This window comes from Pteropus vampyrus, unplaced genomic scaffold (assembly GCF_000151845.1).
Source record: "Pteropus vampyrus isolate Shadow unplaced genomic scaffold, Pvam_2.0 Scaffold49, whole genome shotgun sequence".
NCBI lineage: Eukaryota > Metazoa > Chordata > Mammalia > Chiroptera > Pteropodidae > Pteropus > Pteropus vampyrus.
The window spans coordinates 1,598,381-1,611,575 of record NW_011888830.1 but is presented as its reverse complement, the minus strand read 5'-3'; the positions used below and the strand labels follow the sequence as shown (position 1 = coordinate 1,611,575).

General features: G+C 39.5%; 1 protein-coding gene and 1 long non-coding RNA gene across 2 annotated transcripts in view; one reads left to right on the top strand and one right to left on the bottom strand.

Moving 5' to 3' along the window:
- Positions 1 to 2,343, bottom strand: part of LOC105291698 — a 38,780-nt gene extending 36,437 nt beyond the window's left edge. Inside the window, exon 1 of the long non-coding RNA XR_002780191.1 lies at positions 2,242 to 2,343. This is a non-coding gene — a long non-coding RNA (uncharacterized LOC105291698). The remainder of the gene's footprint in view (positions 1 to 2,241) is intronic.
- Positions 2,344 to 2,460: 117 nt separating this feature from the next.
- Positions 2,461 to 13,195, top strand: part of MCM10 (minichromosome maintenance 10 replication initiation factor) — a 30,214-nt gene continuing 19,479 nt past the window's right edge. Inside the window, exons 1-7 of the mRNA XM_023530359.1 lie at positions 2,461 to 2,537; positions 3,966 to 4,056; positions 7,846 to 8,187; positions 8,886 to 8,990; positions 9,137 to 9,274; positions 10,952 to 11,123; positions 12,700 to 12,925. Coding sequence (XP_023386127.1) covers positions 4,050 to 4,056; positions 7,846 to 8,187; positions 8,886 to 8,990; positions 9,137 to 9,274; positions 10,952 to 11,123; positions 12,700 to 12,925 — 990 coding nt within the window. The 5' untranslated portion in view covers positions 2,461 to 2,537; positions 3,966 to 4,049. The remainder of the gene's footprint in view (positions 2,538 to 3,965; positions 4,057 to 7,845; positions 8,188 to 8,885; positions 8,991 to 9,136; positions 9,275 to 10,951; positions 11,124 to 12,699; positions 12,926 to 13,195) is intronic.

Sequence of the window (13,195 nt, the reverse complement as noted above, 5' to 3'; positions counted from 1 at the left end):
ATTTTTCTGTAATCCTGTAACTGCTCTAAAAAATAAAGTCTATTATTTTCTAAAAAATGAGAAAAATAACTTTGAAGTATAAGATTATTTAATACGAATACACATAAAACGCACTGTGTGTATCATAAAGATTCTTGTGAAGATTGGCTAACACTTCTATTTGACCCATAATTAAAGGGCTAACTTGGAATTGTCTTTTATGAAATATCAAGTTTATTATGCTATCATTAATTCAGTGGAGGAAAGCTGATATAAACAGTTGTAGCGTTTAAGTGTAACAGGAATCAAGTATATAAACCAATATTCAAATATTTTAGTAGAAGAAAAGGTACCCAAACTGCTTTGCTATGAAAGGCAAATAAAAAGTAGAGATAATTTAGCAATTTTCTTTGGCATTCTTCGACTTACATAGTTTGTTATTAATTTATTGAAATGATATGTGTACTCTTACTATGAAATTTTGTCATTGCTGAGTAATTTAAGAGTTTTTTTTTCTAGTTAAGTAATTGCACAGATGTGAAATACAAAAAAATATTGATTCAGGAACTCTGAGTTAGCTGACAGATTTATGTAACAATCTTGTCTTTTAAATAAATAGAGCCATGATCATGGGTAGTTATTTCACATATATAAAATATATATTGTAGTTATTAACCTAGCAAAACCAAGAAGGAATGTGTTGAACAATCTAATGAGTTAATTGAAACCACCAAGGCTAGCATTTTTTTACTGGCTTCCCTTTGGAAAACATCAGTTGACTTAACTAGATGGAAGAACATACTCTACTGTTTAAAGTAAACTCTAGATTGGTTGAAAAGAAATAGACATTTATTTGGGCAGTAAAGACAATACTGTTACAAAAATCAAGAAGCTTGGGTTTTCGTTTTTCTCAGAAGGGCCACTCATCTTGAAGTAGAGGGTTGCCTCTGAGCAAAGATAACATTTTGTTTAGCACAGGGTCTTTGTCCAGTAGTTGGAAAAATTCAAGTTTGGTATAGGACTTTACAGTTTTGCACCATTGAGCATAGAAGGTGTTAAGACAGATGTAAACAGATGTCCATGGTATGTGTGTGGGGGGAAGGGGGAGGAAGCAGTGGAAATCAGCTTTTTGTCTCAGTAGATCTGGTTTTCTGATTTAGAATAGCATTGCTTCCTGCTAGGCCTAAGGGTAGAAGAATAAGTAAATGTACTTATTCTACTTCTACAATCTTCACTTTGGAGAACTCAACTACATCCAGTAAACCTACACTTGAAACTCTGATACGTCCCCATCTTCAATCACTATTCTAAAGATATCTGTTGAAATCTCCACAGCATCCTTTCAGCCTGAACTCATCATCTCTCTCTTGTCCAACACAAGCTCTTCCTTTTAGACTTCTAATCCATTTCTATAATTCTGCCAGCCTCCCAGATATTGCCAACATAGCCATTGTCCTCTCCTTTTCCTGCCAAAGGTAACTTTTCTTTATCGGTTACCAAAGCAAATAGGTTTCCCTTCATAATATATTTCCTGTTTGTCCCTTTTCTTCAGTTCTTCTAGTCTGGGACTATTGCACACACAGTTCATTTTACCCACTTATTTTAATGTTTCTACTTTGTCTCCTTGTAAAAGTAGAAATTCTCCAGTTTCAGGGAGTTGGTATCTCCAGGCGCCAGCCCCCAGGGAGAGCAATAACTCAGTTACAGGGTGATATCTCCAGGCACCAGCCCCAGGAGAAGTGCAACATTCCAAGGTGCAGATGATAAAACTCTCCTAGGCCCTGTTAGATCTGAGAGTTTCCCAGATACATTTATCTTTGTACAAAACATTAACAGCTAACTTCTGCTTCTTGTAATCTGCTTATTCAAGGATGTAGTTGGAGGTTTTATAAGCTGCCTCCTCTGGAAGCTCAGGGCTGATCTCTAACCCTGCGTGGCAGAGAGTCAGTCGTTGGCTGGCTAATAAAGGCTCATAATTAATCTCAACTGGCTCAGTGGGTCTTAGAATCGTTCGCGCCATAACATCTTCTGTTACCTGCACTCCAGCAAGACTGGCGCTCACCTTAGTATTAGGCATATTTCCCATCTCCCAAATTAGACTGCAAATCCCTAGAGTACGGACCAAGTCTTTGTCTAAAACCTGTTAACACCTGAGGTAATGAAGAGAAAATGAGTCTTGACATTAGAAGACATAGTCCCGGAGCGTGTTAGGAACAGAGTTCTGACTGACCTCAGGTAAAAATACCATACAGAAATACTTACATTTCCCGGTGCTGGAGGGCACCAGAACACTACTTTTTACCTACGGAAGCCCAAGACTTCACGAACCGGAAATTCCCTTGCCCTACCAAGCAGGGCGCCAGGTCACCGTGAACCAATCAGAATGCTCTACGCAAGGATGGTATCGCGCCCTCTCCCCAGGTCTTTTCCGCTAGAGCGCTGACGTAGCCAATCAGCGCGGCCCCAAGCCGGCGTGCGTCTGACGTCAGAGGCGGGGGTGGAGTCCAGTTGGAATTTTGGCGCGTCTGGCTGTAGAAAGTGAAGGGGAGCGGAGCCGGGTAAGAAGCGAGGCCTGGGCGTGTGGGTGACCCTTGGGCGGCGGGGGAGAGAGGCTGCCGCGCCCGTCTACGAGAGAGGTTAGAGAGCTCTGAGAGCGACAAGCGCGGAGCCGGCGGACGCTCGGGTAGGTGAGTCGGAAGCCGAGCGGCCTCGGGCGAGCCCCCCGCGGTAGCGGCCGGGGAGGTCTGAGCGCTGAGGAGTTGTGGGGCGCTGCTGAAATTCATCGTGAGGTGCCGATTACTCAGTTTCTTCTTTGTGAAAGTAGCCTTTTAAAACGCTTGTGAAATGCATGACTTTGGTCTTCTTTTATTCTTTCATTTGTTTTTTTAAAAGTTATGATTTACTAATAATTATTGAATACGTGCCACGTACGGGGCCCCAAACACATGCTTGTGCCCTATGAAGCTTATGATCCAAACAAGTAACAGTTAAATATATGATAGTGGAATATTCAGTAAAGTCCTGAAAAGGGAGAGAAATGAGAAGGTGTCTCTGGGGCTTCGCCAGATAGGTAGGGTGGTCTGGAAAGGCTCAGAAAACCAGAGTTAAGCCGAGGCTAAAAGGTGAGAAAAAGCTAGGGGACAACTTTCCAAAGAACCTGAGGCCTGAGAGCACTCAGTGTTTTCAAGAAGTTGAACGCAGGTGTCTTGGTGGAACATGTTTGGAGGGTGAGTAGAGATAGGTGGAGTGGTCCCTCGGAAAAAATGAGGAAGTAGGAGGAGGCAAGAGATGATCCATTGCCTCATAGGCTTTGTAAATGTTGTTTTAAGGGCAATGGAAAAATCATTAAAGAATTTTTATTAAAGGAATACCATGCTCCTAAAAGATTACTGAGGAAAGAAAAGATTGCTGTTGTGTGGAGAATAGGTTACAGACAGTCAAGGAGACCAATACAAGAAACTATGCAGTAGTCAGAGCAAAAGATTGATGGCTCGGACTAGGCTTTTGGTGGTAAAGTTGGTGAGAAGTGGAAGATGTGAGCAATATTGTGCAGATAGAACCCATAGCACTTGTTTGTTGGCCCTGGATGTGAGGATAAGATGCATGGGTTTGCTTGGGTGGGAAAGGTGGTTGGTTGTAGAAATGAACAAGATGGTTTCTTCCTGCTTAACCCTCAAAGAGTTTATAGTCCAGCAGATTCCCCAGTAGTTAAGGCAGTAATACTCTTCACCATTTGTCTTATCCATGTGATCTAGTATATAGACTTCTCTGTACCTCACCCAAGTTTCTATAACCATAGTTTGAAGACAAGAAAAAGGGGACTGCTCGCATACCAGGAGGAAGATGGTATTGGGGGTGGGGGTGGTCAGATTCTGGATGAATTCTACAGTTAGAGCCCCTAGGATTTGCGGATTCTGGATTTGTTAGATATGCAACATAAGAGTGAGAGAATCAAAGGTGACTTTTCTAATGATGATTTTACACAGCCAAGATACTTACTGCATTACTGCTGTCTCCTGGGCACCTGATCCTCCTTTGAAGTTCTTTCTCACTACTGTTCCCGAGACAACATGGATGGTAAGTCCTGGAAGTTTTCTCAGTTTTTCTTTGTTTTTGGAAAAGCACCATTTTGTGTGTGGACTTGTTACTTATTCTGCTTGCAAAGTAGTGACAATAGCTACCCTACCCTCAAATATCGTCTGACTGGTTCACTTCAGTCACTGGATGCTACTTGTTTTAATCAGGTGGGATTTCTCCTCCTGACAACAGTGATTGTCTTTCATAATAATGATGATTGGCCTGTATACAGTGTGTCGAGCACTGCTCTAAGAACCTTAATTATATTAACTGACTTAATTCTACAGCAACTGATTTTATAGACAAAAGACCAATGTTTAGTAACTTCACAAGGGAAACTGTCAGAGCAGGCATTTGAACCCAACCAGTATGACTTCAGAGTTCACATTTGATAATGAAATCTATTGAAGTAGTTTTAGTCTAGATTTGACTTAAATTCTTATAGTCCTTTCTGGTTTTGTTCATTTTGCAGGGATGTGTGCAAAATATTTATTTAGTAAAGAGATGTTGCTCAAATTAGCTGAGCTTAGCCAGGAAGCCGCACAAAACTGATTGTGCTGGCCATAAAGAGACAATAACAAATAAAATGCATTATTTTTCTTGTTGTGTAATTGAGCTCATGTCTGAAAATGTATTTTTTAAGAATCCACGTTTATTATACTTGCCTTAAAAAAAAAAAAGACTAAATGTTGAAATTCATCACACTGTGATAATATGTAAAATTATTTACACTTTTGGTATAATGATTGTTTTCCTGTTCACTACAATCATACCTACAGGGTACTTTTTGTAATACAAAGTATAACTTTTTGCTATAGGATGTTCACTTACCTACAGGGTACTTTTTGTAATACAAAGTATAACTTTTTGCTATAGGATGGTCAATGAAAATAAGTGGTGAATGGGTATGTGTTCTCTAAGAAATCATTGTATCTAATAAAATTTCATTTGGTTTACATGGTTTCACAGTTTGATCCAGTGTAGATGAAATCAAAACATTTCCTGGTTCTAGAGATACACTGTTGGAGAACATTTGCTTACATTCTAGTAAAGAGAACAGAATAATAACAACAAATAAGTAGGGAAATATCCAGTAGTTGGTAAGATGGGAAATACTGGAATGAGTTTGTATGCCAAGAGAAATGCTCCAGAAAATGGAAAAATCGGTGATGTAGGGGAGAGAGAGAAGAAGCGGGAGTGTGCACGCTGGTGATTGTAGGCTGAAGTCCTCGAGGAGCTGAGAGGAGTGGGATCCAGTTTATAAATGGGGAAATTGACCATAAATAGGACCAGACACTTCATCCATTGTCACAGGAGGGAAAGCAGAGACTATATGTTCAGATTTGCTAGTGAAAGATGATGAAATCTAATTGCTTCCTTTTTTCTTTTGTTTTCTTTTTTTCTGTAAAATGTGAAGCAAGATCATCAGCTAAGAGTAAAGAGGAAGGGGAGGCATCAGGGATTTGAGGAGAGACTGTGCAAAGTGGTGAGAGAAAAGCTAGGCAAATTTATGAAGGAAGTGTGGGGATTTTAAAGCATTGTTGAATGTCTGTCTGTTCTTGGTTGGTATATATTTAAAGTTAAACCAGTTAGTATGGTGGTCTTTCCAGGTAAGTTCACCAGTTGGGTTGCAGGCGTGGAAGGAAGTGGTAGTCTATTGGATTTAATCAGGGTTAAGATTTTCCCAAGTTCAGCATTCATAGTACTATGGAAATTATATAAAGACCAAAGTACATAGAAAATACAGTGAATTACAAATGAAAAAATTGGCCGTAAGATAAATATGGAAAAGATAACGTATTCTTGGAGTAGGATAAGATACCTTAAACGTGGATGACCACTGCAGTCAGCACTTTATTAGTTTATTATAGACCTTTAAAACTGAATTAGACCTGAGGGATAATTCCTGTATCACTCTGTGTATATTATTATTATTTTTTATTTAATAACAACACATGCCACTATAAAAAAGATTTTGTCAAGGAACATGAGGGCATGAGAGAGAAGCAGAAGAGTAAGGAGTTGTTAGAGAGAGAGAGAGAGAGAGAGAGAAAGGGAGGGAGGGAGGGAGGGAGAGAGACAGAGAGAGGGAGAGCGAGCACGACAGAGAGAGAGGGAGCCTGATGGCCTCTTCTTTCTTGCTGCACCCTACAGTCTTGGAGTCTTTGTGGACTAAGCAAACTAATCGTTGGCAACCTCTGACTTTAAGCTTGAGACCCTTTCATCAGATTCTGGGCCTTGAGTTTGGCTCTTTTCTGTCTGGTAAGGGAGTGTAGAGCAGTGTGAAGGATGTTGGCTGGTTTCCTGATCTAGAGAGTTCCATTCTAACCCAGGCTCCCGCGCTGACCTGTCTTACCACACAATCCTGAACAGGCCGCCACCCTGTCAGGACTTCAGCCCCTGTCTTTCCAGTGAGGAAAGTAGATCAAATATCTGTAACATTTTTTCTTTAAAGGCCTCTGATTTCATAAAGGAATAATGCCAAAATAGGAGGAAAATGAGCAAGGTAAATGAATAAGACAGAAGAAATCCAACTAGCTAATAAACACAGGCTGTTCTTTACCTCACCAGTAATCCTGGAATTGCAATTCAAAACCAGGAGCTGCCTTTTTAAATCATCCATCAGATTGGCACAAAATTGGGTGACCTATCAGGTACTGGTGAGGTGATAGGGAGAAAATGTACTTCCGTACAATGCTAGTAAGAGTACGACCACTTTGAGAACAATTTGGCAATATTTAGTGAAGCTGGAAAATTGTGCATACCTGGCAATCCAAGTATTTAGTTTTCGATATGTATTCCTAAGAAACTCTTACACATGTGCAAGAAGGTATATACACGATTGCAGCATAGTTTGTAATGTGAAAAAATTGGAAATAGCCCGTATGTCCTTTATTGGAAAGTGGATTAGTAAAATGTGATACAGTCTTATCATGGACTCTTTACTGTACAGCAATTGAAAGAAATAAACTGAAGTGTATGTTTTGATTTGGATCTATCTTACATGCGACGTCGAATGAAACCAGGGTACAGAGTAATACATACGTTATGAAATAATTTATGTAAATGTTTTTTGAACAACTAAATACTTTGTATTGATTATGAATATCTATATGTTTTTGTTAAATGTATGAAAAATGGACTAGAATGATATACCCAAATTATGTTAGTGTTTGCAGTGGGGCTTTGAGGCAGTGGTAAAGAGTTAGGATAAGAATTTTAGCATGGTACGTTTTTTTTAAAAAGTTTGAAAATTATTTTAAAAATTATTTTTAAAAAAAGTTTTAAAAATTATTTCATGTAAAGGCCCAAAACTTGACAAAATGTTAGTAATGGCTCATTCTGGGTAATGGGATATGAATGCTTTTAATGTAATTCTTTGTATCTTCCTATATTTTTAAAATATTGCTCAAACTGTTAAAAAATGGAATATATGCCTATAGGACCTAAAAGTGTGTTTAGTGTGTTTTTTGATTATTCCCTTGTGGATTGAATTTCTTGGAAGTTGGTATGCAGGAAGTTGTCTCATTGGCAGAAGGGAAAAAGATCTAGTCCAGTGCCTGCCCCAGTGTGGTCACTGAGCCGATGTTGGCACCTTCTTTCTTAACCTAATGCCTTTGGGAAGGGGGAGGGTAGAGATAAGACCAATAATTATACCAGGCAAAGTGGTGAATCTTCAGTCATTTTAATTGCCTTATTAGTGTTGAATGTCTTAACTACGCTTGTCATTAGCAATGACATTTTCTCAGGTAGGCTTACTTGCTCTCCTTTTTCTTCTTTTTCCCCCAGTGGAGGAAGATGAACTGTCTCTGCTGACGGCACTGCTGGAGGAGAATGAGTCAGCCTTGGATTGTCCTCCAGAAGAGAGCCACCCCTCGACCCAGGATGATGGTCATTCTGACTCATTTGATGAGCTTTTTGATGCTGATGGTGATGGTGAATCGTACACAGAGGAGGCTGTCGATGAAGAAATGGAAAAGACTGAAGACCAAAAGGAAAATTTAGCCACTCTCTTTGGTGATATGGGGGACTTAACAGATGAGGAAGAAGTTCCTACATTGCAGTCAACGAAAAGCAAAGTCCTCCCTGCTCCGGCTTGCAGTGAAGAGAAAACTAATGAAGAGTTGCAAGGTACCTTCACTACTTGCTCTCTCTCATTTCGTTATGCTAGACTAGATGAAGACCACCAGGCTGACAGTTTTCATCAGGATAGCTGCTATGTCAAGGGTCAAGATATGTGATATTGTGAAAAAAATTGTCTCAGTAGATCATACATTTTTTTTAAGACAAGCATTCTAGCATACAAAGATCCGTGACAGCCCGCTATAATTGACCCTTCACAGAAAGACTCTCAACACTTTTCATGCTTATTCCAGGAAAATATTACTTTGGACTTTATATATATGTTGAGCCAGAGACAAGACTATAAAGCTACTTTGCATTCTGTTTGTACAAGAGATCGTTCCTGAACAGAAGCCTTGAAGAGTGCCCTTTTTTTTTTAATTCCTGGCATCTTCGTGTGTGTTTGTGTAAATTATAATAAGATTCAGTGGTTGGCATGTTCTTCTAATTCAGGAACAGGCATTTGTTATAATATAAATTCATAACTAGCTTTGGTGTTAGAGGCTTGATTACTAGAAAGATAATGTTTATTTCTCTAAGGAGACCCCTTTGAAGTACAAAAGTGAATCCTGAGTTCTCAGTATGTGATTATATTGTGGGTCTCAAGGTTTTGGGGGGACGGGTGGGCACCAAAAATAAGTCCAGCACTTTTCATCATGTATAATATTTCCTCTGGTCTGGTTCTTAAGGCAATTTTTTTTCCTTAGATGAATTAAAGAAGTTGCAAGAGCAAATGAAGTCCTTACAAGAACAGCTAAAAATGGCAACAATTAAACAGCCTGCAAGTCCAGTCCATCCACAGAAATCAGCTGGTAATCAGACTGCATTTCTAGGAATACTATGTGTTTCTGTTATTAAGAAATTGTAAAATTACTTTTGCATCCAGTACCTGGTAAAACAGCTATTGAGCCCCTTTCTAAATTTTCTTTACTAATTTCTTTTATTTTTGATCAACTAGATAAGTCTCCACGACCACCTCTTAAGGAGAAGAAAGTTCAGAGATTTCAGGAGTCGACATGCTTTTCTGCAGAGCTTGACATCCCCGCTCTACCAAAAACCAAACGGGTGGCTCGGATGCCAAAGATTTCACCTGCAGGTATGGTACTGGAAGCTCCGGGTTTCTCACTGCCCTGGCTCTGCTCTGTCTGTGTGTGTGTGTGTGCGCGCGTGCGTGTGTGTGCGTGCGTGTGTGTGTCAGAGAGAGAGAGAGAGAATGAGAATGAATGAATGAATCTACCCATTGAGAGAATAAGTTTCTTGAGAATGAGAACCATATGCTGTACTTTTTCTCAAAAGTGGCTAGAAAATCCTTAGGCAGAGAGTAGGTATTTACTAAATAAATACTTAATGGGTTTACATTTTTTTTAACCCAGTAGTCCTGCAGTTGACTTGAACTGTAGTAAGTATAACCACTGGATTGATTTCTCATGCTAGCAACCTAGAAATTGAATCTTCATGCTTGTGAGACTGAGGTACAGATTCCCTCATAAAGTGGTCACGTTTTGTTTAAAACCAGGTTGTATTAAACGAGAGGATCAATTCTTTAGGAAAGGCTTTTTTGCCAAATCCAGAATGGTCAAATAAAAGTCTATTTCAATACACACGTATTATGGACACAAAATAAAATGAAAAAGATTTATAAGCTCTGTGTATCGATTTTGTTATACTGCCTTATTTTGGCCGAAATGATTATTCTTTGAAAGATGGAAGACAGACTGGTCTGGAGATAATGTAGCTTAGAATACATTTTATTGACTACATGTGTTCAAAAAGGCGCTTTTGAATAGCATTGCCTTGTGGCACAATAGTTGCAGCCTCTGAGTGTTTGTATGTATTTGACAACAATTTATATGTTACGTATCTACTTGTGAATAGTGCCCATTCCCTTAGGACTTTGGCATTACTAAGGTGTTTTATTAAGCAGCTTCCAGAGTTCGGCTTTGAGGGAGTGGGGCCTGGGCATGGCCTCTAGAGATTCTTAAGGCCCCGGGTTGCCCTGGCTCCTAGCTTGGGAGCGGTGACCCAAAGCCTCTCTGAGGCCAAACAAAAATCTGGTTTAAGATAAGGTAATATTTTACTAAGGAAAATACTCAGGCTCTCTGACCTCTTGGAGCATTATCAGACGCTTCTAAATTATGAGAAGTAACCATGTCAGTAGACTAGCCTGGTCTCCCTAACTCTCCCCACCCCACAAAGAAAATGGAACAGATCGAAATGAAATGAAACAGAAACAAAAGAAAGGGGAGCGAACTTTGGATTTTCTTCAGGTGAAATGTGATTCGTGCACAGATCTTGGATTTTCTTCAGGTGGAATGTGATCTGTGCACAGATATCCACAGAGTATTGACTCCTGAAGCAGAGCTCTTGGTCCTTCAGTGCCCTGCACACGGTGAATGCTCCATACATGTCTCAGAGCGGCACTGCCTAGTACAGCAGCCGCAGGCCGTGTGAGGTCATTAAAATTTAAATTAGGTTAAATTAAATTGACATTCTTTTTCTTAGAAACACAATTTTGAGTGATCGATGGCCACATGTGGCTGGTAGCCACTACATTGAACAGCACCAGTATAATACATTTATATCATTGCAGAAAGTTCTTCTAGACTACACTGCAGAGATTCTGAGGGTAGCATGGAAATGCTCTTGTGGGCTTCCTTCGTTCTCTCAAGAGTTGGTTATTGCATGTGTTGATTAAAAAAGCAACAGTTCCATTAAAAAGTTGTAGTTATCAGTGTGGTTTCCTTTGCACTTAAGTTTTATGTTCATTTTCTAGACTCTAAAAGCTCACCTTCAAGGATGACAGGTGCGCCGTTGCAACCACTCCGAACGACTCCTGGGAACAAGTCTACTGGGGTGACTAGAGATCAGGGTGCACGGGCCCCTGGGAGTTCTGGGGAAACAGCTCAGCCGGTCTCCGTGGAAGCCTTCTCCGGCCTGAGGCTCAGGTCAGTAACTGTGGCAGCCCCCACAGTCTGCTCACATGCCCAGAGGCCTCTTACCCCTTCCCAAGGGCTGAGCCTTTTAGAAGTAGGTGTTCGTACAGCAGATCCACATAACACCAGCAGCTCTTGGAACTTGACAAAAGTTGACGGTAAGCATTGGGTGTGACTCAGTACATTTGCATGTAAAATGTTTAAGGAAGACTTTTTCTTGTTTTTGTATGTAAAGATATACATAAAAGGAAATGGACAGGTAGTATATTTAATTAGAAATTGACAAACAGATTATTTTTAAATACAGAAAGTTTATATACAGTTTAACCAGGATAATAGTATCTTGTAATTGATGTTAAGCAAAATAGCTATGCTCTTTTTCTTCCTAATAACTTTTAAGGCAAATTAATGTTCTTTGCATCTATTACATGGAAAAATTAAGATATTCAGTTAAAATAGGAATAAATACCAGAATCAGTTTGGTGAAAAGACTGGACTTTTCAATTCTCTGTGCTCTGTACCACTACATTGCACCTCTCAAAGCCCAGGGCAGAGCAGTAATCTTCACTCTGAGACTGGGTTGCTTGTAGTACAGTCTGTCTGAGTAGCCAAGTGTACCCCCTCTAAAACCCCTAACCCTCGTCAATCTAAACTAAAACTGCCAAGCTTTTGAACTGTATATTATTAAGCAGGGCGAGAATAAGTAGCTGCCACACTACAGTATGGTACTGTGGATACAGTGATACAGTAGAAGTGTGTTAAGACTCAGTACTCTCCAAAATGTAAAAAAAAAATTCAATATCTTTATTACATTTTAGACAGAGTCTGAGGGATGGAATATAGTAAAAGCTCATTGAGGGGCTTCAGGGTTTTTTCCCCAAGATAAACACGCCCTTCCTGAGATTTCACTGCCTTCCCCAACCAGTTCCTAGGTGAAACTCCCTGTGGATAATAAAAGATATTTAAGATGCAAGTAATATACACGTATGAATTGAATGGAGGTAGACCAAGCTAAAACTGCTGAGCCAAAGCTACTGAGTGGCCTACAAATTTAGGAGATGCCAGAATTTTTTGAGTCTCTTTAATTGTTATACCTGAATCTCAGACCATAAAATTACTCTGAAGGATAGTAACCTATTAACTCACAGAAATCAGGCAAAGTAAAGGATTTCTCCTAAATATTTTTCGTTGTTCAAAGTTAGCTCTAGGGCTTCCTATTCCAGAAGACTTCTGAAAGAGTCAAAAGACATGTTTGTTTTGTCTTATCTTTGAATATGATCAAACATGGAACAGATATTAACATTCTACTAAAGAAAAACAATTTGCAAATTCACCAGGTTTTGACCAGTCATTAGAAACAAGAATATATTAATTGAAGCTAGATTCAAAGCCTTTATTATATGAAAATCTTTTTTTAAAAAAAAAAATCTAATTAGAAATAGTAGAATCTGTGAGATTCTTTCAGAACTGATGAAATTTAAATCTTACATTAGAGATTTCTACCCATAATACCTCTTCTAACCAACCTGCTACAGTGCCAGATAATCTCTTATTAGAATAATCTCTAATTGCTTGTTTCTTGACACAGACGACCTCGAGTGTCCTCCACAGAAATGAACAAGAAAATGACTGGCCGAAAACTGATCAGACTGTCTCAGCTCAAGGAAAAGATAACAAGTGAGAAGGTCGAAGAAATAGACTGGGTGACATTTGGGGTTATAGTGAAGAAAGTCACCCCACAGAGCTGTAACAGTGTAAGCCATTTTATTGATTTCTTAGCTGTTTCATCACAGACTGGCAATGTGGACTCATGTTCCTGATTTGTTAACCCAAAGCCTATCACTATTTTATTTTGAGCTAATTGCTATTAAGTTCTCAAATTGCCACATCATCCCTGGCTGGTATCCAAGGGAGCTAAGTGTAAAGAATGCCCTGTTTAAAGACAATCTGGGTACTGTATGTCTCTTGTCATTGTTTTTGGTGACATGTGGCTACCTCTGTGATACTGTAATCCCCTGTGTGGAAGAAGGGAGCAGATGATCAAAGAGGCTGAGCCCACAGACCCTTTGAGAGCCTTACTAGGT